The sequence below is a fragment of the Nerophis lumbriciformis genome, linkage group LG07, assembly GCF_033978685.3.
Source record: "Nerophis lumbriciformis linkage group LG07, RoL_Nlum_v2.1, whole genome shotgun sequence".
NCBI lineage: Eukaryota > Metazoa > Chordata > Actinopteri > Syngnathiformes > Syngnathidae > Nerophis > Nerophis lumbriciformis.
The window spans coordinates 25,730,378-25,754,980 of NC_084554.2; the positions used below are offsets into that span (position 1 = coordinate 25,730,378).

The following is a 24,603-nucleotide window of genomic DNA, read 5'->3' on the forward strand; positions in this document are numbered from 1 at the left end:
ACAGTGAAATTGTGATCAAAGTTAGTATATAACGTTTAAATCTAAAGGGCCACAGTTGACTGTGGGGATGAAAAACAAAACAGCCTTTTGTGTTTTTATTGTAGGCACTATCGTGACCCCGATTTGGGACATGAGTCTATTGTACCCTCCCAAATCCGAACTCATCTCCATGGAAACGACTTTATCCTGAACTGTAGAAGTGCAGGATAATGACCCTAATTGTATGATTACAATAATCATGAACAGACTACAAATCTGAATAATCATCATTTAAATGAACATTAATTTGTTGGAACTCCATAGCGTGTTTATGCGATGTTCGTGTACAATGTTTGGGGACATAGTGGATGAAAAAGTCATTATTGTTCAGCAAAACCATAATGTATCCAACACTGCCACCGTGCGGCAAGACATTTGCATCAACGCGTCTTTTCATTGGCTGTGACCTCACTTCCGGTATATGACTTTCCCCGGGAAGATTTGGCGCGGTCCTGTTGTGTTGAGCCACCGCCGCCGTCGCCCTGTTAAGCTTCTGTCACTGAGCGACAAAACTGGACAAAAGTCATGTCGCCCGTCTCGAACCAGGACAAGGACATGGACACAACAGGCGGGGGTTCGTGTTTTTTTTCAGTGTTGCTTGTAAACGCAGCTAGCTTAGGTCAAGTGAGCAGTCGCAGCAGTTAGCTTAAACAATCGCACATGCTACATGTTTGTTTATGTGTCTGAACTCAGTTAGCTTGCTTACTTTAGGAGTTCAAGCATGTGATACAATGTTGAAAATAAAGTAATAGTTGATGAGATGAGCTTTGTTTTGTTGTAATAATGACTAATAGACCGCTAGCATAAAAGTACTTGAACGTATGTTACGTGTGTCTTCTTGACAGATGATGCAGGCGAAGCCTGTGGTTTGGCCAAGTCTCGCTCCAGACGAGAGAAAAGGGAGAAAGTGGGGAGGAAATCTGCTCTGGAGCAGCTGAAAAAGGCCAAGAGAGGGGAGAAGGTCAAATATGAGGTTAGTGTCAAGGGAAACCAAGTGCTGTTACAAGTCCATTCCAATTGACTTAACTTTATCTCATTGATTGCAACATTATGACTGTTGTTTTTGTCCAGGTGGAGGAGTTCAGCAGCTTGTATGAGGAAGTGGATGAGGAACAATATTCCAAGATGGTCCGGGATAGACAAGAAGACGACTGGATTGTTGACGATGGTGAGTCTTGTCCTCTATCCCAATCCACGTGTTCAAAATTGCCTTAATGTCTTTGTCGTCTCACAGATGGAGTCGGGTATGTGGAGGACGGGAGAGAGATCTTTGATGACGATTTGGACGATGACGTTACGGAAAAAAACCAAGGTAGTAGCAGTATGGCTTCATTCAGAGTATAGATTAATTTTCTGTGCGAGCGACTCCCTCAGTGGTGTTTGGTTTGACAGGAAATGCGAGAGCCAAAGGTGGTGACTCGAAGAAACACGTCAAAAAATCAGCCGTGGCAAAGCCCAACAGCATTAAGAGCCTCTTCATGAACAGCAATGTCAAGAAGCCAGCAGAGGTGTGGTATATTTCACACATGTTCATGTAATGTTTAATAAAGTGCTACGATGTCAACTAGCAAAGTGTACACAGCATCATATCCCGCTCTCATCCTAGACGCCCTCACGCCCATTAGTTATGTTTCTGGTCAGCTCGTTTCAGTAAGTTTAGCTGCTAACGTTAGGTGTTTTTGAATGGACAGCCTATTCTAGTCGGTTGATTCAGAAATGTAATATTTCTTCCGGTGAATATCAAAGCTACCCTAGAAACGGTGTATGGAATTTAGTATTTGTCCACAATTTAACCCATATTTGCATGTTTTTGTGTGACCTTGTGCAGAAAGATGTGGACTTGTCTAAGGATGATCTTTTGGGAGACATCCTCCAGGATCTACACTCAGAGGTTGGAACAGACATGCGCAGACTTTTTTTCAACCAACAGACAGAGTGCAAAGAAGTCTCCCTGTCTCCTTACCTAGAAACCCTCTCTCCTGGCTCCTCCACCGGTTGTAATGCTGAAGAAAAAGAAGTCGCTTGGCTCGCCCATGAATCCATTCTCGATCAAGCCTCAGATGCCAAAAGTAAACATTTGGTGGACAAAATGATCGCTGTGATTAATCGTGTTAGTTGGAGTTCATTTTCAACTTTCTGATATGTTTTTTTTTGTGAAGGAGCCCACTCCAGCTAAGGCCAAAGTCATCCGGCCTCCACCTTCTGATGCCCCCTGGCCGTCACCTGGCCCTCTTTTGTCAAGTCCTTCCCTTGCCGTGAAAGAGACAGAACCCCCATCCCAGAAGCAAGAGAAAGGTGAAGTAAAAAATGACCCAGAGGTATTCGCTCTTTGCTATGAATCTTAACTCACTTGAGCAATCCTGTTTTCTTCCCAGTGAACGAGGACCTGGTGTTAGACGGGATGGACTTTGATGAGCCGATGGAAGTCGGACCTGAGGAACCGGTAGTCCTGGAAGAGGCCCAATCTGAATGTAAAACAACCCCTGTTGCTCCTGTCAAAGTGCAGCCTCAGGACCCTGCCTTCTTGTAAGTCAAAACGTTTTAAAGATGATTTATTGTTAGTTCCTCCATACATGCAAGACATAAGGATGATTCGAGCTCCTGTTTCTCTCTCGCCTTATATTCTAAAGCAAATTTCCAAGGCTCAGGGAGAGAGTTTCCGTGAGACGCCATGTTGTCGCTACAAAACAACACTCACAACTCATCAGCAAAACAACTCCAGTCCAGATAGGCAAAGAAAACAACACTGTCTGATTTTGTACTTCAATGAAGTGCCCAAGATGAACAAGTCTTGAATTGACCACCTGACTCCTTCGCAGTACTCGTTTCTTTCTCCAGGGGTTGCACATTGTATTCTTTAGAGGGGAGCAGCACTTTTTAGGGGGGGATTGTGCCTGTCATTTACAATCCTTATGAGAGACAATATATATAATTTTTTTTAATAGTAATCATTCCTGCCTCTAAATCACTCAAATGCATCCAAAAACCACCAAAAATACTCCATTTACATCTCGTCACCTGAATATTAACCAAGTATTTGTGATGTTGTTATAACAAACGGTAACGCATGTAAACTATTCTGAGCTGCGCAGTGATGATCACAGTGATCGCTTGTGCAACAACAAAACTGAAATACTGAGCCAATGCATCATGATTGCCTCTAAGGAAATTTTAAATCATGCCTCCATCCATCCATCCATTTTCTACCGCTTATTCCCATCCTCTCACCTGGATAATAAAAGCTTGTAGGCATAAACCGAGAAGTTGTTCACCTGTGACATCCAACTTATACCTGGCGATGGAGAGAAAGACACAAAAAGTTGTTCATCCGCGGTACTTTAAAAAAAAAAAGTTTACCCTTCACGTGGATCATGATTACTTAATCTAAATGGGAGTATAAGAACATCCTAACAGACGGGATCCCGATGAGAGCAGACGTTGTACAGTAAGTGATCGTTTTATTGCTTTCATAGTTAGCATCACTTTAGTGTTGTTTGGGCCTTGCTATTGTTAAACTTGTGTTCCTCTTCTACCCTGTCCTGGTTGAGGTAGACCACTGCGTTTTCTGCTAGAAGGTAGTTCCTCCAAACTTGTTGAGCTTGCACATGACTCCCCTGATCGAAAGTGTCAAACGTCATGCTTTGGGATGCTGTGTGGGAACGTGCTGGTGTTCACCCTTCAACATGTGCAGTAGAGTAGTTTTGCTGACATTGTCTAGGCACAGGAAGAGCAACTTGCCCATCTTATTTTACAGACTTAAGAACTGGAAAACATTACTAAATCTCCTGTAGACACAGTAGACTAAAACTGACATATCAGGTGTATTTTCCGTATACCTGATGCTCAAGAAGATATTGCATAAAATCATATTTTTAATTAAAATCAACAATAATTAGTTAGATTATAAGGTGAACAAGATTATAGTGGCATTATTTATGCATTAATTGCAGTTCTGTTGTTTTTGGGGTCCATGCTGCATTCCATGTTAATTATTTTGATGCATTCTTTACATGTAAATAATTTAAAAAAGATACGTAATGTGTTTTGTTGACTTTTTGGTGTTTTGTGGATCAGAAATATTTCAAGTTAAACTATGTTAATGCTGTGTTTGTTTCTGATTGTCTCAAAATTATAAGAAAGCATGTTCATAATCTCTGCTCGAAATGTATTTCTGGATGCAGAAAAATTGGAGGCTTTTGGGGTCAGGAGGATGAGGAAGGTCCCGTCACAGAGGCTCCTGCAGAGGTGCAGGTGGACTCTAGCAAGCTGCCACTGGTGGAGGGCGTCAACGGCGAGCAGGTGTTCAGGTTCTACTGGCTGGATGCTTTTGAAGACCCTTACAGCCAACCAGGTAAAGCCAAATACTGCACATCCATGATACATGTCCCTATTCTTAAAGCGCACACTAATCTAAGTGCACTTGGCTGTCGCGCAGGTGTGGTGTACCTGTTCGGAAAAGTGTGGATCGAGTCGGCCCAGTCCCACACGAGCTGCTGCGTCTCTGTCAGGAACATTGAACGCACCATGTACATCTTGCCGCGTGAATATGTACGTTTTCTACTCGGCATTTCTACAGTCTGACCTCTCTGCTCACAAAATGATGCGCCCTTTCACAAACTACAAGCATAACAGCACAATCAATCAATTCAATTTCCTTTTATTTAACCAGGTAAAGACTCATTGAGATTAAAATCTCTTTTTCAAGCGCGACCTGACAAAGAGGGCGGCATATACAAAGTTACAATAATAGTTACAACAAGACAATACAACAGAACAACAGCAGTCATACCACAACAGATCAAAAATAATTGAAAACTATTACGTAATATTTCAATTTAAAAGCAAGTACATTGCCCAAGAGAACTGGTTTCTCGATCTTTTAAAATTGACTTAAACTGCCCCAAAGTGATCAATTCTGGTAGCCTCATATCTTTCTGGATGTCATTCCATGACCAGGGAGCAGCATAACTGAAGGTTTTTTTTTTTTTTTTTACCAAGATCTGTGTTGGCTCTAGGAACCAACATGTGAGAGACAAAGTTAAAGTACCAATGATTGTCACACACACACAAGGTGTGGCGAATGTGGAGGACATCTTGTGAGTGTAGGCTTTAATGACTAGAGCCTCTACACACAAAAGAACACAGATAGGTGGGGACAAGTCCAAGAAGATATTTATATATAAAAACTATCCATCGAGAAAGTCTTCGGGCAGTTAAAGATGGACAGTTTGCCTTTGCATACAAAGTGCAGTGGTGGACAAGATTTCCACAACCAGTAATAAAACATAAGGCACAGTGATATACAGTGTCTAGTTTTTTCAAGTAAGTGCCAGGTGCATTCTTAAAAAGCAGGTCTCCATTCACAGCACACTTACTGTTAAATTAATGTGCAAAAACAAATATACCCCGAAAAAACAAGAGATTTATACTTGCACACCAGCAAGTGGCTCCAAACAACATTTCCCCAAGCAAGCTTTTTTTTCTGTCACTCACACACATATCGGTAATATTTAGAGTTGTAGCCATGACACACACACCGAAAAATCTTGGTTAGGTTAGCAAACAGGATGCTTTTTGCATAACAATGATCAATAAAGTGGTCGTCAGTACCTGAGAATACAATATGATTAATGAGATTTCACGGATATTGAAACATGGTTAAAAAGGGGTTTGTGTCCGTACAGTGATATTTCCTTGACTGTTGTCATTGTAAATGCAGATCTCCTGTACCTGATACTTTTGGATTGTGCGTGTGAACCTAATGGTGAAGCGGCTGAGTGTGTATATATTCATGTTTTAACTGGAATTCACCCGCGACCTCGAGAGGGACAAGCGGTAGAAAATGGATGGATGGATAACTAGAATTAATTTTAAAGGGGAACTGCTTTTTTTTTTAAATGTCTATAATTCACAATCCTTATGTAAGACAGACACATAGTCTATATGTTTTTCTTTGTTTATGCACTCTTAACTAGTAATTAAAGGCTAGCAATAATCAGTTATCAATAGAGCCTATGGAAGTCGCTCTACTGCGCCCATAAAGCACTCTAAAATCTTCCAAAAAAACTCCATTAGCATTTTAAATATACATGCTGTAAGTATACATTTAATAAAATAACAGGCATATTCATAATAACATGTCAAATTTACAGATTTATGTCATTTAAAGCATACAGCGACGTATTAATTTCACAGTCAAATCGCAACATTCGCGCTTCCCCTCAACAATGACAAATACTACGAATCATGGGAGACTTATAACTTTTTTGGGGCAATGATGATCCAGAACATTATATTTTTGAGCCTGAATATATGGAAGATGATCCACTGATCTTAGAAGCTGTGTGCTAAACAGATGCAGCTTTAGTGAACGCTAAACATCATGTAGCAGTATTGCTAAGTGCTAAACAAGATATACAAACTATGAACATAATAAAACAACCACAATTAGTACAATGTTTGATCTCACTTGGATGCTGACTGATTGGATGTTCATATATCTTCACGTTTAGAAGAACAATTAATCATAATTCTCGCAAAGGGTTAAAAAAACAGTGTCGCAAAAGAGTGTGTTTTTTTCCTGTTTTTCTCGCCATCTCGGGGTCTAAGTTAAATGTTAAAGTTGACCAACTTCTCGGTTGATGGCCACATCCTTCTACTGTCCAGGTGAGAGACATGATTTAAAATCCAGATTTAACTTTCACCAGTTTAGAAGCAATGCAACAGCAGTTTGCCGGGTCAATTTGTCAACATAGCAGCATAAGCTTAGCGCTAATAATAACAACATTGCTAATACGGTACTTGGTCAATATTCAGGTCACGAGATGTAAATGTATGTTGGCGGTTTTTGGATGTTTTTTTAGAGGGCTTTATAGGCACAATAGTATACTCCCGTTAGCCACCTCGTACTTGCAGTATTTTACTACTTACAATGCACAATAAAAAGAAAAACATTTGTTCTTGTCTTACATAGGTATTGTGAGTGATAGGCAAAATTCCCCAAAAATGCAGTTCCCCTTAAAGTGTTGGTCTTTTCTTTCCACAGAGAGTGAACCCCAAGACAGGGGAAGTGTCCAATACGCCTGTTGAAATGATGGATGTCTACCAGGAGTTCAGTGAGCTCTCTGACAGGTTCAAGATCATGAAGTTCAAGTCCAAGGTATTTTTCTTTCAACCTTGTCAACATACAACAGGATTTTTTTGTGTGTCATGTCTATGGCTGCTTCTCTCTTGACCATCTGCAGAATGTGGAGAAGAACTACGCGTTTGAAATTCCAGACGTGCCCACACAATCAGAGTACCTCGAAGTCCGCTATTCAGTGAGTAAATGCAGGCATAGCAGGAATAACACACCTCTAATACAAATCCTCTTTTTGATCTTTTGTTCCTGACAGGCTGAGTGCCCTGCTTTTCCGTCTGGCCTTAAGGGGGCAACATTCTCACACATTTTCGGAACCAACACCTCCAGCTTGGAACATTTCCTCCTCAGTAGGAAGATTAAAGGGCCATGTTGGCTGGACATCAAGACACCTCGTGAGAAGCGCCTTTTTGAATTAAATGTTGTGGAAGTATTTATTTTTACTATTTCAAATATTTTGGTGCAATAGAGTTACTGAATCAGGCGGTCAGCTGGTGCAAAGTGGAGGCGCTCGCTCTGAGGGCTGATCTGGTCACCGTGGTCAAAGACTTGGCACCGCCACCTGTCACTGTCATGTCCATCAGTCTCAAGACCATCCAGAACCCCAAGAGCCATCATAATGAGGTCCTAGTGCTCAGCAGCATGATCACCTCGCTGCCCTATTTGATTTAAACCTTACTGTAGACTTTTCTCTAACTTACTGGTGTCTTTCCCCTCGTGCAGATTGTGTCATTGGCTGCGCTCGTCCACTATGGCTTTCATATGGACAAAGCGCCACCTCAACCTCCTTATCAAACTCATTTTTGTGGTGAGCTTCTCACAATCGTTTTGTGCGCATTACAGATAAGATGTGATCAGAGCACCTATCCTAAATCTCAATTTTCTTTCCAGTGGTGACTAAACCTAACGACTGTATCTTCCCCTTTGACTTCAATGATGCCGTGAGAAAGAAGGTGAGTTGGCAAAGGAAATCTTTCTTGGCCTATAGAAAAAAATAAGTTTGATCAAGGGTGTCCAAAGTGCAGCCACAGCAAAAAAATGTAATGGCCCTTCGCAAATTCTAAAAATATTAAGACAAAAAAAAAACACATAAAAAATGGAATAAAAGAGCAAATCGCTGTAAAATAATGGGGAAAGGTTCATTTTGACACTAAAAATTTGTGATGTACAATGTTGTTTTTTCAAGCAAATACAGATACAGAAAGCTTCCTACTTCTCTAGAAGGATTCTGATAACTGATTAACGTATTGGTTTTTTTAAATGTAGTATGTGCAAACCTTTCTCTTCGGCTGGCTTTGGGGCAGCTTCATTAGCAGCAGGTGTCTTTGTAGTCGGGCTGCAACTAACGATTATTTTGATAGTCAACGATTTGGTCAACGATTATTTTAATGGGCCTAATTTTCTTCTAAATGTAGCAAGTTATTTAGGGCATGTGCTTAAGAACAACAAATATGACTTATTCATAGATATTTATTTTTACTGTAACTGCTGCTCAGTCAACTGTTGCACAAATTTAAATGACTAATAAAATGTCCATTTAAAAGAAAAGAAAGGCAAATTGCTATTTAAATGAAACAGTTAAAACAGCAGCAATGAAAACAAACAACAAAACACAAAAATCTAACTTTCTTAAAAAGAAAATAAGCATTTTGGGATAATATTTAAAAAACTGCACACTGGTATATTGACCATTGATTAACTCTTGGCAGTTTTAGCACTAATAGACTCAATGTGTAGAATTGTATTTTTGATTAATTTTTAAAATGTTGGCTGTTCAATAGATTGTATGTTTAATCTTATGATACCTCCGCATTGGTCCCTGTCTCTCTCTGTTTGTTTGTTCGCACGCGCAACTTTCCTATTGTGCCCTTTTTAATGGCATTGCAAATTGACGCTGCTTTAAAAAGTACTTAAATTGATGTAGACAAATTTTAGATGGCTTACTTTGGATAAAATGATAGTGAAAGTTATTTTTCACACAACTTCGTCTGACACTTGTTAGCTAGCTAGCAAAGCATAAGCTAACACTCTTATTGCGGTTGAGATGCATCCTCCCTCCAGTAATCCGACATAATGACTCCGCTTTAAATGCTCACGTATCACACATGTACTGCCATACAAACAAGGTTCGCTTTGCAAATTGAGCAAGGTATTCATGTTTTTAAATAAAATAAGAGAAAATATCCTCACACTTCACATGTTAGCACTGGCAATGTTTTTGCGAGTGGCGATGTGGACCTGATTTCGCCCGGAAAAACACAAGTGATAAAATATAATTGTTGGCGACAAATTTGATTGTCGACAGTGTTGACTAATCGTTGCAGCCCTACTTTGTAGTAGAGTTGTCCCGATACGAATAATTTAGTAACGGTACCAAATGTGTTTCGATAATTTTCTAAATAAGGGCACCACAAAAATGGCATTATTGGCTTTATTTTGACATAAAAATATCATGATACATTAAACACGTTTCTCAATGCAACAAAGTAACAATTTTGGCATTAAATAATATAGTGAAGATGATACAAAACTTCACTGGGCGGTATAGCTCAGTTGGTAGAGCGGCCGTGCCAGCAACTTGAGGGTTGCAGGTTCGATCCCCGCTTCCGCCATCCTAGTCACTGCTGTTGTGTCCTTGGGCAAGACACTTTACCCACCTGCTCCCAGTGCCACCCACACTGGTTTAAATGTACGTAACTTAGATATTGGGTTTCACTATGTAAAGTGCTTTGAGTCACTAGAGAAAAGCGCTATATAAAAAATAATTCACTTCACTTCACTTTTAGTAGTAAATAAGCAAAAAGGTTACAAAGGCTCCCCTAATTTTGCTGCCGATGTATGCAGTCACTTATTGTGTAATTTCTCATTGTATTATTTTGTCAAAATGATGAAGGACAAGCTCTAGAAAAGGATGCATTATTAATCTATTTGATCATTTACTGTTAATATCTGGTTATTTCTGTTTTAACATGTTACATCTACATTTCTGTTCAAATGTAGGAAGCACTTATTCTTTTGTTGTTTGGAGACTAGATAAGTCTTTTACGTGATGTCACAAATTTGGGTATCGATCCAATACCATGTCATACATGAATATAGTAAAAAAAAAAATTGAGATGATTAAAAAACTCTCGATGTAATCATTTTAGTATTGACTAAATGTCAAAAAGCGGTACATAAATGAACATGCTAATGTCCTCTTTAAAACGCCATCTCCTCACTACCGCCTCTAAACCCATGTCATGCTGATGATCTTGTAAACAACTTTAATTCCAAAATTGTGAATATCATAGATATCATTGCACCTGTTACAGTTAAACGATTTCTGGTAAGCAAAAGGCACCCTGGAAAAAATCTGCTGTTGTAACAGCCCAGAGAAGGGAGTGCAGGAAGGCTGAACGAATCTGGCGGAATACAAAACTTCATATTCACCATGACATCTATAAAGAGAGCCTCCACGCCTACAATTTAGTCTTAAAAAGTGCTAGAGAAATATTCTTCTCCAATATCATAAACAGCAACACTAATAAGGCCAAAACCCTATTCGCAACCGTTGACAGACTGACCAACCCCCAACACAAATACCAGCCGAACTCCATTCCACGCAGAAATGCAATGAGTTTGCATTCTTTTATACTGATAAAATTGAAGGCATCAGACGCGCCATCAATATCTCAAGCAAAAAAGTTGGATCACCACCCCATTTAGGCAAAAGTAACACAGCAATGATGGCAAGCTTTAATGCCATGACTCTAAAACTAGTGGAAACGGTGACAGCTCTAAAGTCATCCACCTGCTGCCTTGATGTTTTACCTACCAACTTCTTTAAGAATGTTTTTGACTGCCTATCAACAGACGTATTGCAAATAGTTAATAATTCTATTCAATCGGGCAATTTCCTGAAGGCTTTCAAAACTGCAGTCATTTAACCTCTTCTAAAAAAGCGGAGCCTAGATGCCTCTGTTATCAACAACTACAGACCAATTTCAAATCTACCATTCATCAGTAAAATAATTGAGAAAGTTGTCCCCCAACAACTAAATCACTTCTTGGCTTCTACTGGCTGCCACAACAACTTCCAGTCAGGATTTCGACCTCTTCATAGCACAGAGACGGCCCTTCTTAAAGTTATAAATGACATCCGTCTAAACACAGACTCTGGCAAAACTTCAGTATTAATGCTATTGGACCTCAGTGCTGCATTTGACACTGTCGGCCACTCAATACTTTTGGACAGGTTGGAAAACTGGGTGGGGATCTCAGGCACAGTTTTAAGCTGGTTCAAGTCATATCTACAAGATAGGAACTATTTTGTTTCCATTGGTCACTTTGTATCAGAACCAACCAACGTAACGTGTGGAGTCCCCCAAGGTTCAATCTTGGGGCTGACTTTATTTAACATCTATATGCTCCCACTAGGACAAATCATGCAAAATAATAACATTGACCATCATTGCTATGCCGATGACACCCAAATCTATGTAGCGCTATCACCAAATGACTATCGCCCCATAGATCTTCTGTGCCAGTGCACTGAGCAAGTCAAACACTGGATGTGCCAAAATTTCCTACAACTAAATGAAGATAAAACTGAGATAATTGTTTTTGGTGCTAAATAAGAAACGTTTAAATTCATCCAACACCTTCAATCACTGTCCCTGAAAACCTCAAATGAAGCCAGAAATCTTGGGGTTATTTAGATTCTGATTTACATTTCGACAGTCACATCAAATTAGTAACAAAATCGGTCTACTATCACCTCAAAAATGTAACAAGACTTAGAGGGCTCATGTCAGCTCAAGACTTAGAAAAACGTGTACATGCCTTTATTACCAGTAGGCTAGACTACTGTAATGGTCTCCTTTCAGGTCTTCCCAAAAAAACTGTCAGGCAGCTACAGCTTGTTCAGAACGCTGCTGCTAGAATTCTAACAAAGACCAAAAAATGTGAGCACATTACACCAATTCTTAAATCCTTACATTGGCTCCCTGTACATCAGAGAATTGATTTCAAAATCCTCCTGCTCACATATAAATCACTACATGGTCTAGGGCTGAAGTATATCACTGATATGCTCCCACTATATAAGCCCTCGAGATCACTAAGATCTTCTGAGACCAATCTGTTAGCGATTCCCAGAGTAAACTCAAATCAAGGGAAAGCATCATTCAGTCACTATGCAACAAATAGCTGGAATAAACTTTCTGAAGAAGTCAGACTTTCCCCAACTCTGACTACTTTTAAAACTAGACTGAAAGCTTTTATGTTCACCTTAGCGTTCAGCTAAATCTTTTAATTTTAACTTTTAACGTCCGCACTGTTTTTATTTTTATTGTCTGCATTTTAATTTTGCTTTTATTTTCTTTCATTTCACTTTGTTGTCTATGAAGCACTTTGAGTCTGCCTTGTGTATGAAAAGTGCTATACAAATAAAGCTGCCTTGCCTTGCCTAAATATGGCTCTTGTACTTGATAACGTTACAATCGATATCTGTGTAGACCCACACTTTTGTTTACATTCAGGAGCTGTAGCTTGCTGTTAGCTGTTAGCTATCGTATCCTCCTACAGCGTGTAGTGAAGCATGATTAGCTATTCCTCGTCCTGCAGGAATGATATTTGTAAGAAACGTAGTTTATTTGTCGCCACGGAGGCAAGGATTTGTGATTTAGAAGTAGCTAAAACACTACAGAGAGACGTTAGCCGCTAGCTAACTATTCGCTAGCTATGTTTAAAAGCACTCCTTGAAGAGCAGTGTTTATAGCTCCACCTTTATCGTTAGTTTTAAAGCCAAAATACGTCCATTCTCCCTCATCTGTCTTCACACTGTTAATGCTTGCAAATGCTGTGAGTGCGTGTGTTGACTAACATGCGCCGTGGCTTGTATTTCCAGCATTGTCCCCGCGGCGCACATCATGCACATGAAAAAAAACTAAACAGTATTTTTCAAAAGCAGTATGGTACCGTTTTTAATTAATTGGTACAGCGATATTTTTTTAAAATCCCGGTATACTGTTCAACCCTACTTTGCAGGCTTTCAAAACACTGTCATAGTGATGCTGGTGTTTCAGAGCTGATAAGGTTTGATGTGTTGACGCGCAATGTATTTGTCCTCTTGAAAATGTATTTTATCGGAAACAATAAGTCCCAAACAATCGATGCCAGGTTTGTTTACAATGAGCTCAGAAGAAGTTTATGATGCAAGTTGGAGAAAATAATAGCTTGATTTGCTCAACCTAACCCACCTTCAGCTATTTGTTCCAGCGACCCCGAAAGGGATAAGCGGTAGAAAATGGATCGATGGATGGATGGTTATTGGCGCTATTTTTAAATATTTAATGGATTCATCGATGTGATGTCATTAATTCCTGATATCGGCATGATAATTATCCGTCCAATATTGATCATGCATCCTGCTAATAACAAAAAGCTGACATGTCCATAACCCAAAACCAGTGAAGTTGGCACGTTGTGTAAATCATAAATAAAAACAGAATACATTGATTTGCAAATCCTTTTCAATCTATATTCAATTGAATAGACTGCAAAGACAAGATACTTAACGTTCGAACTGGAAAACGTTATTTTTTGCAAATATTAGCTCATTTGGAATTTGATGCCTGCAACTTGTTTCAAAAAAGCTGGCACAAGTGCCAAAAAAGACTGAGGAAGTTGAGGAATGCTCATCAAACACTTGTTTGGAACATCCCACAGGTGAACAGGCTAATTGGGAACATGTGGGTGCCACGATTGGGTATAAAAGCAGCTTCCATGAAATGCTCAGTCATTCACAAACAAGGATGGGGCGAGGGTCACCACTTTGTGAACAAATGCTTGAGCAAATTGTCGAACAGTTTAAGAACAACATTTCACAATGAACTATTGCAAGGAATTTAGGGATTTCACCATCCAAGGTCCGTAATATCATCAAAAGGTTCAGAGAATCTGGAGAAGTCACTGCACGTAAGCGGCAATGCCCGTGACCTTCGATCCCTCGGACGGTAACTGCATCAAAAAATGACATCACCAGGGATATCACCACATGGGCTCAGGAACACTTCATAAAACCACTATCAGTAACTACAGTTTGTCGCTACATCTGTAAGTGCAAGTTAAAACTCTACTATGCAAAACGAAAGCCATTTATCAACAACACCCAGAAATGCCGCTGGTTTCGCTGGGCCCGAGCTCATCTAAGAATGACTGATGCAAAGTGTCAAAGTGTTCTGTGGTCTGACAAGTCCACATTTCAAATTGTTTTTGGAAACTGTGGATGTCATGTCCTCCGGACCAAAGAGGAAAAGAACCATTCTGACTGTTATAGGCGCAAAGTTCAACAGCCAGCATCTGTCATGGTATGGGGGTGTATTGGTGCCCAAGGAATGGGAAACTTACACACAGTGTTGGGACTAACGCGTTACAAAGTAACGCGTTACTGTAACGCCGTTAGTTTCGGCGGTAACTAGTAATCTAACGCGTTATTTTTTTTAATTCAGTAATTTAGTTACCGTTACTACATGATGCGTTACTGCGTTATTTTACGTTACTTTTGATGTAGTATCGGCTAGAAACAGAAGCGCTGCGGTGTCGCGTTCTTCTGAATCTTCCTCTGTCACAAGCCGGAGAGAAGAAAAGAGGCGCGGTCTATGTGTGTGTGTGTGGGGGGAGGTGATCCGCGGTTTGATAGATGAAACAAAAAAAAAAAGAGTTGTTGTCACGTTCAGTCCACACACAGCGTGGTCATGGCGAGCGGAGTAACGGACGAGCTTGAACGCCCCCGCCATTGAATCGGTGTGTTTATAAGTGCAGACTCGGTTGTGCAAAACGAGGGTTTTAAAAACATGCTGAACGTGCTTGAACCACGTTACGACATCCCGTCGCGCACCCACTTCAGCAATAAGATTGTGCCAGATCTTTATGAGCAGGAGAAGAAAAAAGTTGTGGATGAACTATCCCGAGCATCAGCTGTTGCGCTCATGACAGACGGGTGGACGTCCAGCGGAACTATAAGCGCTCACTTCATCACAGCAGACTGGGAGATGAGAAGACACGCCCCCTCTACGAGAGTCACCTTGCGCAGGTACTGACACAAGCAGTGGAGGAATGGAAGATAAAGATATCCCAGTCACACGTGATAATGCCAAAAATCTAATAATTACAGAGAATGATGCAGGACTGGGACCACAGATAGGTGCTTAATTTGCACATGTAGTGAATTTGGCATCACAGAAGGGAATCTCAGTCAATAGGATGGAGTGCCTCTTTGGGAGGATCAGGAAGGTTTCTTACTTCCACCCAAGCACAACAGCTGCTCATGTGCTTAAGACAAAGCAAGAAATGCTAAAGCTGCCTGCTCATACATGATGTCCCAACGAGGTGGAACTCCACTTATGATATGTTGGAGCAGCAGGCAGCTATATACTCTGCATTGACCCACAACACCCTGAAGACAAATGTCACCCTGTCTGATGATGATGTGAGAGTGGCAGATGAGGTCCTCCAGGTGCTTAAAAGTGTTCCATCTCTACTGAGCACTGAAACTTCACCATCTGTGTCAATGATCCTGCCACTGAAAACAAGTATTCTACAATCCATGGCTCCAAGTGTGGAAGACAGCAGCATCACTCCAGATGTCAGGCTTTATTTCACTACCTATGTTTCAAGGAAGATGATGTTTCTTCTTATGTTGCACTTAAACTTGTTTTTTATTAATGGTCATTGGTCCAAGTTTAAAGAAAGGAGGAATGCCTTTTTATGTTGCACTGTTTTTCATTCATTATGTTAAAAGGAAAATAAAAATGTATGTCAAGTTGATCAACAGATTGTATTATTCTCCAGTGCAATAACAGTACTGAAATGAAGGCAAAAAGGGCATTAAGGGAGCTTTAAAAAAAAAAAGAAGAAAAAAAGAAGTAACTACCGTAAATAGTTACTTTTCACAGTAACTCATTACTTTTTGGTGTAAGTAACTGAGTTAGTAACTGAGTTACTTTTGAAATAAAGTAACTAGTAACTGTAACTAGTTACTGGTTTTCAGTAACTAACCCAACACTGCTTACACATCTGTGAAGGCACCATTAATGCTGAAAGGTACATGCAGGTTTTGGAGCAACATATGTTGCCATCCAAGCAACGTGTTTTTTATGGATGCCCCTGTTTATTTCCGCAAGACAATGCCAAGCAACATTCTGCACGTGTTAAAACAGCGTGGCTTCGTAGTAAAAGAGTGCGGGTACTAGACTGGCCTGCCTGTAGTCCAGACCTGTCTCCCATTGAAAATGTGTGGCGCATTATGAAGTGTAAAATAGGGAGCTGTTGAACAACTTAAGCTGTACATCAAGCAAGAATGGGAAAGAATTCCACCTGAAAAGCTTCAAAAATTGGTCTCCTCAGTTCCCAAACGTTTACTTAGTGTTGTTAAAAGGAAAGGCCATGTAACACAGTGGTAAAAATGCTCCTGTGCCAACTTTTTGCAACGTGTTGCTGCCATTAAATTCTAAATTAATGATTATTTGCAAAAAAAAAAGTTTGTCTTTGCAGTCTATTCAATTGAATATAAGTTGAAAAGGATTTGCAAATCATTGCATTCTGTTTTCATTTACGATTTACACAACGTGCCAACTTCACTGGTTTTGGGTTTTGTTCATCAATGTGCAACATTATTATGTTTTATATACGGTATTTAACGACCAAAAATGATGTTATTTATTTGTGAGCTTTGGTTTCGTTGCATGCGCCTTATGATGTGCACAGGCTATTAAAACAACATTGTCCTCCATCATCTAAGTGTGCTCTGATTTTGAATATAATGTACACACCATTGTACATGTAAAATATCCCAATATTGACGCTTACACTCTTTAATAAGATCCCATACAAGAGCCGAATTTAAGCTTCAACGTTTTTGATGATGCTTATTTTTGACAAATGAGTATACATTTTAGTTGCTCTTTCGTGATAGTTGGCTCCAACAAATGTAATATGTCGTCTCTCTTAGAACGGAAAAGTGGAGATTGCAACTACAGAGCGCACTCTACTCGGCTTCTTTCTGGCCAAGATGCACAAAATCGATCCAGATGTCCTTGTGGTGAGTGTTTCATATTTATTGAATTTATCTTTAAATGTGTTGTGTATGTCAAACAATCTTTCTTCTTGTCCTCTAAAGGGTCATGACATTTTTGGTTTTGACCTGGAAGTGCTTCTGCAGCGAATTAACCACTGCAAAGTTCCCCACTGGTCCAAGATCGGACGTCTCAGGAGAGCCAACATGCCCAAACTAGGGGTGAGGACAACATGTCACAATGGACTAACTGTGTGTCGTTTTTTGGAGGTGTTAACAGTAAAAAGGCGCAATTTTTTTGCAGGGCCGCAGCGCTTTTGTCGGGAAGAGCGCCTCCTGTGGCCGTCTTGTGTGCGACACAGAAATTTCCGCCAAGGAACTGATCCGCTGCAAGAGTTATCATTTGACTGAACTGGCTACACAGGTGCTAAAGACGGAGAGAGCTACCGTCCCACAAGAGAGCATCAGGAATCTTTACAGGTGTTTTTCATATCATTGCGATGACGTCCTCACAGCTGTACTATCATGAATATGCAACTTATCAGTAGGTCAAAGAAAAGAAAAGCCCCCAGATATTAATAGTTTGTCTGGCATTATAATGCATGTAGTTGTATTTTTAAATACATCTTGAATAAATTAATCTTTTTTAAGCAATAGAACATGATATATTATGTCATAATACACAACATTTTTTATAATAACTCCTCCTCTGTTTGCCAACTTACTCAAGTTTTGAGCTGCTTTTTTGAGTGGGCTGTGGCTGAATCTCTTCAAGTCAGTTGGCGTGTGATAGGAAGAAAACTGACACACTTGGGGAGAAGACGTTTGGCGCCTCCAATAAGTTTGTGCGAGAAGTGGGAAAAATTATAAATTCCCTGGGAGATTCATGAATCGATGGACAAAAAAAATCTATTATTTACGTTTGCTAAAAGAAGTAATATACACAGTTCTAAAATGCGTCATCGATGCTATTGCTCTTTTTAAACGTTATTTCTAACAAACAATGGGAGAACCCATCCATTTTCTACCGCTTGTCCTAGCTAATATTCTTTTACCGTTATGTGTTAGCTGGTTTAGTGTGGACCCATCCGGAGGAGAGAGGAGAGGACAAGTTATGCTAGCTGCAGCGCTAAGCTAGCTTGAATGTGAAGTAGTGAAACAAGAAAAGAAAAAAAACATTTTCTACACTTTAATTGAACACTCAAAGACCTTGATGAAAAAGAAAAAACTAGGACTCAGATTTTTCCTCGCCTGGACGCGGGTCACCCCTTTTGGAGGCAGGCCCGGAGGTGGGGCTCGATGGCAAATGCCTGGTGGCTGGGCCTGTCCCCATAGGACCCGGGTCCTCCCTCCAATGGGCTCATCACTCATAGCAGGGGCCATAGAGGTCGGGCGCAATGTGAGCTGGGTGGAAGCCAAAGGCAGGGCCCTTGGTGGTCCGATCCTCGGCTACAGAAGCTAGCTATTGGGACTTGGAACGTCACCTCGCTGGGGGGTAAAGGAGCCTGATCTGGTGCGCGAAGTGGAGAAGTTACGGCTGGACATAGTTGGACTCACTTCGACGCAGAGCAAGGGCTCTGGAACCAGTTCTCATGAGAGGGGCTGTACTCTCTTCCACTCTGGTGTTGCAAGCAGTGATAGGCGACGGGCTGGGGTGGGAATACTTTTTCCCCCCGACTCAGAGCCTTTAGGCTGCAGTTTAACCCAGTAGACGAGAGGGTAGCTTCATTCTGCGGGTGGGGGTACGGGTCCTGACTGTTGTTTGTGCTTACACACCAAACAGCAGGTCAGGGTACCAGTCTTATTTGGATTCCCTCGAGAAAGTACTGGAGAGTGCTCCCTAAGGTGATAGCCTTGTGCTGCTAGGTGGTTTCAACACTCACATAGACAACGACAGTGAAACCTGGAGAGGCGTGATTGGGAAGAATGGCCGTCCGTATCTGAACCCGAGTGGTGTTTTGTTGTTTGACTTTTGTGCTCGTCACAGATTGTCCATAACAAACACCATGTTCAAACATAAAGGTGTCCATATGTGCACTTGGCACCAGGACACCCGAGGCTGCAGTTCGAAGATTGATTTTGTAGTTGAGTCTTTGCGGTCTCATGTTTTGGACACTTGGTTGAAGAGAGAGGCGGAGCATTCTGCCGATCACCACCTGGTGGTGAGTTGGCTCCGATGGTGGGGGAGGATGCCGGACAGACCTGGCAGGCCCAAACGCATCGTGAGGGTCTGCTGGGAACATCTAGCGGAGTCTCCTGTCAGATAGAGTTTCAATTCCCACCTCCAGAAGAACTTTGAACATGTCACGAGAGAGGCGCTGGGCATTGAGTCTGAGTGGACCATGTTCCGTACCTCTTTTGTCGAGGTGGACGTAAGGTGGTTGGTGCCTGTCGTGGCGGTAATTCCAGAACCCGCTGGTTTCAGAGGTGGGGGATACCGTCTAGCTGAAGAAGTCATATCAGGTCCTATTGGCTCATGGGACTCGGAAGTAGCGGACATGTACCGACAAGCCAAACGGCGCTTGGCTTTGGCGATCGCAGAGGCAAAAACCAGCCTGAGGCACACCTGTGCAATTATAATGCAGTTTAATCAGCGTCTTGATATGCCACCCCTGCGAGGTGGATTGGATTATCTCGGCAAGGAAGAGATGCTCACTAGCACAGATTTAGACAGATTTGTGAACAATATGTGAGAGAAATAGGTATTTTGTGTATATAGTAAAGGTTTTAGATCTTTGAGTTAAACTCATGAAAAATGGGAGCAAAACCAAAAGTGTTGCATTTATATTTTTGTTCAGTGTATGAATGAATAGATAGATGACACACATCTTTGAGCCGCAAGTTTATGGTAACTGGGTGTAGTGTCTGAAAATTCTGTGGTTTTACAAGGCAAGACAATTAAATCAGGGATGCCTGCGTGCCAAGTACGGACGTTTATTTATTTTATCACTTGGCAGGCGACTACAGGTCTCATTTATCTAGTCTTCCATATGTATATCTATGCTTTGCACACGACATCCAAAAACGAGGAATGAAGCAATACTGCATACGTCAGTAGCCAAAGAAGAAGTCTTGTAGACGTATAATAATATACAATATGTTAACAATGTAGGCAGCACGGTGACACAGGGGTTAGTGCATGTGCCTCACAATACGAAGGTCCTGAGTAGTCCTGAGTTCAATCCCGGGCTCGGGATCTTTCTGTGTTGAGTTTGCATGTTCTCCCCGTGACTGCGTGGGTTCCCTCCGGGTACTCCGGCTTCCTCCCACTGCCAAAAACATGCACCTGGGGATAGGCTGATTGGCAACACTAAATTGGCCCTTGTGTGTGAATGTGAGTGTGAATGTTGTCTGTCTATCTGTGTTGGCCCTGTGATGAGGTGGCGACTTGTCCAGGGTGTAACCCACCTTCCGCCCGAATGCAGCTGAGATAGGCTCCAGCACCCCCCGTGACCCCAAAAGGGACAAGCGGTAGAAAATAGATGGATGGATGGATGTTAACAATGTAATGATAATATGTTGTAAAATGTAATAATTATAGATTTATATATATTAAATTTATAATCAAATTGTAGCCCCTGGATCGTAATCAAATTGTGAGGTGCCCAAAGATTCCCACCTCTAGTTTGCATGTATAAATTTAGACCCCGAATATAAGACGACTTGTCTTTTATAGAGTCTTTTTTGTGTAGGGAAGGTAGGTCTTACAATATGTTCAGGTCAACATGGTACTACAAAATTTTTTATTGTTTATCTAACTTTTTTGCTGCTTACTGGAATAAACAATTATTGTTAGGATGTTGCAGTGTCACCTATTTTAAATAACGGATATTTTCAATAGTTTTTGATTCCAGAGTTGAGTAGATAAATAATAATGTTGTCTTTGTGTTTATTGTATTGTTTTTTATGTGTACCAGTGATTCTCCGCACCTGCTCTACCTCTTGGAGCTCACATGGACTGACGCCAAGCTGATCCTCCAGATAATGTGTGAGCTCAACGTGCTACCGCTGGCGCTCCAGATCACCAACATTGCAGGCAATGTCATGGTATCGCATCACTCCCCCTCCCCCTATGACGTATTTAAAAGTTGTAGTTTAGTGCCGGTCATACTGGATTATTAATGTATTTCTCTGCAGTCTCGTACTCTGATGGGCGGCCGGTCGGAAAGGAATGAGTTCCTGTTGCTCCACGCCTTCCACGATAAGAACTACATTGTCCCTGACAAACCCTCCTTTAAGAAAACGCAGATGGAGATGGTAACATTTAAACAGTTACAGCTTCCTTGTGACCTCGACGGGCATGATACAAACCTTCCTGATGTTTTTCTAGATTGATGGAGAAGAAGATGTGGATGCCGGGAAAGGGAGGCGTAAGAAGAAGGCTGCGTATGCTGGAGGGCTGGTGCTGGATCCTAAAGTTGGTGAGTGTATCGTAAAGAGAGAACAGATCATCTTTTGGACATAAAATTGTTTCTGAAAGTAGGGCTGAGCGATAGAGGGAAAAAATCATTCGATCTTGATTAATATCACAACTTTTTATTTATTTATTAAAGTCCCGTGCAGGATTGTTGCAGCCCTACTGTTTACTACTGCAGTATCTTGTAATTATAATTGTGTTTACTAGAGGTGCAACTGTACAGGTAACCCACGCTACGGTCTGTACCTCCATTTTAGGGACACGGTTCCGCTTCTTTTTTGGTACCTTTTGTGGGAGTAAAGAGAACAACTTTTTTTCCTCTCAAAGTTCTCTTGTTATTTTGCTGGTCATCACAAACTTCATTCTGCGGTAAACAAGTGGTGTACTGAATACTATAAGACATTTTTTTTTCAAGTGAGCATTTACTAAACAACACTTTCAAATGGTAAATTATTAGATGTATTCTTTGATTACTTGTTTACACCAGTGCTTCTCACCAGTGGCTTGGCAAAAAGCAAACGGGGATCCAAATGTTGGAGTTTTTAAAAACTCAAATTCTGTGAAGTGAAGTGAATTATATTTATATAGCAGTTTACATAGTGAAACCCATTATCTCAGTTACATTTTAAACCAGTGTGGGTGGCACTGGGAGCAGGTGGGTAAAGTATCTTGCCCAAGGACACAATGGCAGTGACTAGGATGGTGGAAGCGGGGATCGAACCTGGAACCCTTAAGTTGCTGGCACGGCCGCTCTACCAACCGAGCCACACATGCATCTTATATTTAATGAAAATACATTAAAGTGTAGTTTGAATTTGAGGTACATTAAAATAATGTGTACCAACAAATACAACATGTTTAATGATTGTTTCAGGAACAAAATATTTTTATCCACAAATTCTTTGAACCAAGTGTCTGCAGTGTTTCCTATGTTTTTTAGTACACGTTATATCTGCTGAGTTAAATCAGAGCAAACGCATAAAGTCTAGTTCAAAAATTTTTGATATAAAATGTCCTTTTTTCCTGATTGAATTAGTAGGTGTGTTAATTCTCCTAGTCAGGACCAATAGACAAAGACATTATGTGCCTAGACAAAGACATTATGTGCCTGCACGCGGGATCGCATTGAGGGCAGGATTACTGTACACAACATAACATGAGCTGCAGCAGACAGTGAGACTAAAGTCTGTCACCGAAATTGCTGATCCTTTTTAAATGTTATTTCAACTTCTATGCTAGTGTTAGCCATATGTTTTCATGCCATTCTTTAATTACATCATTAATTGCATCTTGAGGAGCCTGACTTTCGCGACGGTGGACAGGGACGGTTGCGTGCTCACACAGACCCAAACAAATTCACACAAACACACACACACATTCATTGACACGCACAGGACAACAGTCAATAAAGGCGGGTTGTTCCGTGCAGGATTATACCGAGCACCATTGCTTTTTTACTGTTAACTATTGCGGTATCTTCCAACAGACATTTCCGCCATGTTTGATCGAGGTACAAATTCTAACAGCTGATCATTGTGATCAAACTGAAATAAATCGCAATCATCAATCACAATTATATAATCGCCCAGCACTATCTGAAAGCTACTTCAACTTGCAGGATTCTACGACAAGTTTGTGCTGCTGCTCGATTTCAACAGCCTGTATCCGTCCATCATCCAAGAATTCAATATCTGCTTCACCACCGTGCAGCGGCAGATTTCCAGTGCACAACAGCAGAATCAGGTGTGTGTTTGTGGACTTGAATCGGTCTTGGTTTTGTGTCTAACAATCACTCCTCATTCAGTACATTTCAATGCACTAAATTAGTCTGATTTCTCAAATAATTTGGCCTGAAATAAGCTTTCTACGATGCATTGAAACACGTTAATCTGATTGAGTTTGTTTTTTTAACGATTGGGTTTGCACACTGACATGCGATTGATTATGCGATTCTCTTAGGCATGGAGTAAGTTATCTGTGCGCCCATTTCTAGAGGTGACCAACTTTACAACATTATTAACAGGCAAAGAAGAACAAGCCGAGGGGTGGTTGGACTGTTCACACCAACAAGTATACAAAATAAAGATGTAGAAGCTGAAACAAGTCCATTTTTAAATATCTTATAAAATAAAACCTCCCCTTTTAAAAGTGACACTTTAAATCTGTGACATGACGCAAGCACATCAGTAACCAGTATGTAGGTTACAATATGAAAATGTCAATTTACAGTTATTGTGCCCAAAATTATAACAATTATCATTACCATCGCAGTATTGTTGAATGTGCTCAGAAATTGTATACACAATTTTTGACCAAGTAATTTTTAAAAATTAAAATAAATAAATAAATAGACACAGTTTTTATTATTATTTATTATTTCTGGCAGGTGTTGTGGCGTTCTACTCTGTTTAGCGAGCCTTGAACACACCGTAAAAGCACCACAATCGTGTATTCCCTGAATATAGATAGATCACTCTGTTTTAAGAGAGCACATCTTGTAGGTTCAATGTGCACAATTGAATGGCTTAATTGCTCAGACAGCAATGTGTTTCGATTTGGGTATGTCATTTCTTAATAGGGAAACACGTTAATGTTTCTTGTTTTCATGTTAGCATTTAAGATAGGCACCTGTCAGTCCGTGACTTAATCAAAAGTGCAGTTATCAATCACGGTTTTCAATAATTTTTATTTAAAACGGTAATACTGACTGTCAGGAGTTTTACCGCAGTTATAAATACTAAATAATTTATTAGGGGTGTAAAATTAAATCGATTTTAGAATAAATCACGATTCTTATTTGGAACAATTCTTAATCGATTAAAAAAATCTATAATAAACATTTATTTGTTTATTTTATAAATCTGTCCTGTCCAACCACTCAGGCAAACTATATTGTTGAAGTAGATGCCCATATTTGCCGTACAGATTTAGTTTAGAAAACAGAAGTGTGGG

General features: G+C 40.5%; 1 protein-coding gene across 2 annotated transcripts in view; it reads left to right on the forward strand.

Annotated features, from left to right (window-relative positions):
- The window catches only part of pola1 (polymerase (DNA directed), alpha 1), a 134,298-nt gene that overhangs the window by 17,129 nt on the left and 92,566 nt on the right, over positions 1-24,603 (forward strand). The window contains exons 1-24 of one of the 2 annotated variants that reach the window (XM_061965593.2): positions 435-613; positions 885-1,012; positions 1,111-1,207; positions 1,274-1,351; positions 1,432-1,547; positions 1,868-1,930; positions 2,007-2,108; positions 2,199-2,334; positions 2,415-2,565; positions 4,221-4,390; positions 4,475-4,587; positions 7,085-7,198; positions 7,284-7,358; positions 7,434-7,572; positions 7,647-7,801; positions 7,901-7,985; positions 8,069-8,130; positions 17,172-17,261; positions 17,340-17,456; positions 17,539-17,714; positions 21,152-21,281; positions 21,372-21,491; positions 21,565-21,655; positions 23,270-23,394. In XM_061965593.2, the coding sequence (XP_061821577.1) occupies positions 565-613; positions 885-1,012; positions 1,111-1,207; positions 1,274-1,351; positions 1,432-1,547; positions 1,868-1,930; positions 2,007-2,108; positions 2,199-2,334; positions 2,415-2,565; positions 4,221-4,390; positions 4,475-4,587; positions 7,085-7,198; positions 7,284-7,358; positions 7,434-7,572; positions 7,647-7,801; positions 7,901-7,985; positions 8,069-8,130; positions 17,172-17,261; positions 17,340-17,456; positions 17,539-17,714; positions 21,152-21,281; positions 21,372-21,491; positions 21,565-21,655; positions 23,270-23,394 (2,682 nt within the window). In that variant the 5' untranslated portion in view covers positions 435-564. Of the gene's footprint in view, positions 1-434; positions 614-884; positions 1,013-1,110; positions 1,208-1,273; positions 1,352-1,431; positions 1,548-1,867; positions 1,931-2,006; positions 2,109-2,198; positions 2,335-2,414; positions 2,566-4,220; positions 4,391-4,474; positions 4,588-7,084; positions 7,199-7,283; positions 7,359-7,433; positions 7,573-7,646; positions 7,802-7,900; positions 7,986-8,068; positions 8,131-17,171; positions 17,262-17,339; positions 17,457-17,538; positions 17,715-21,151; positions 21,282-21,371; positions 21,492-21,564; positions 21,656-23,269; positions 23,395-24,603 lie in introns of those variants that run through there. The other variant, XM_061965594.2, reaches the window with a different exon arrangement.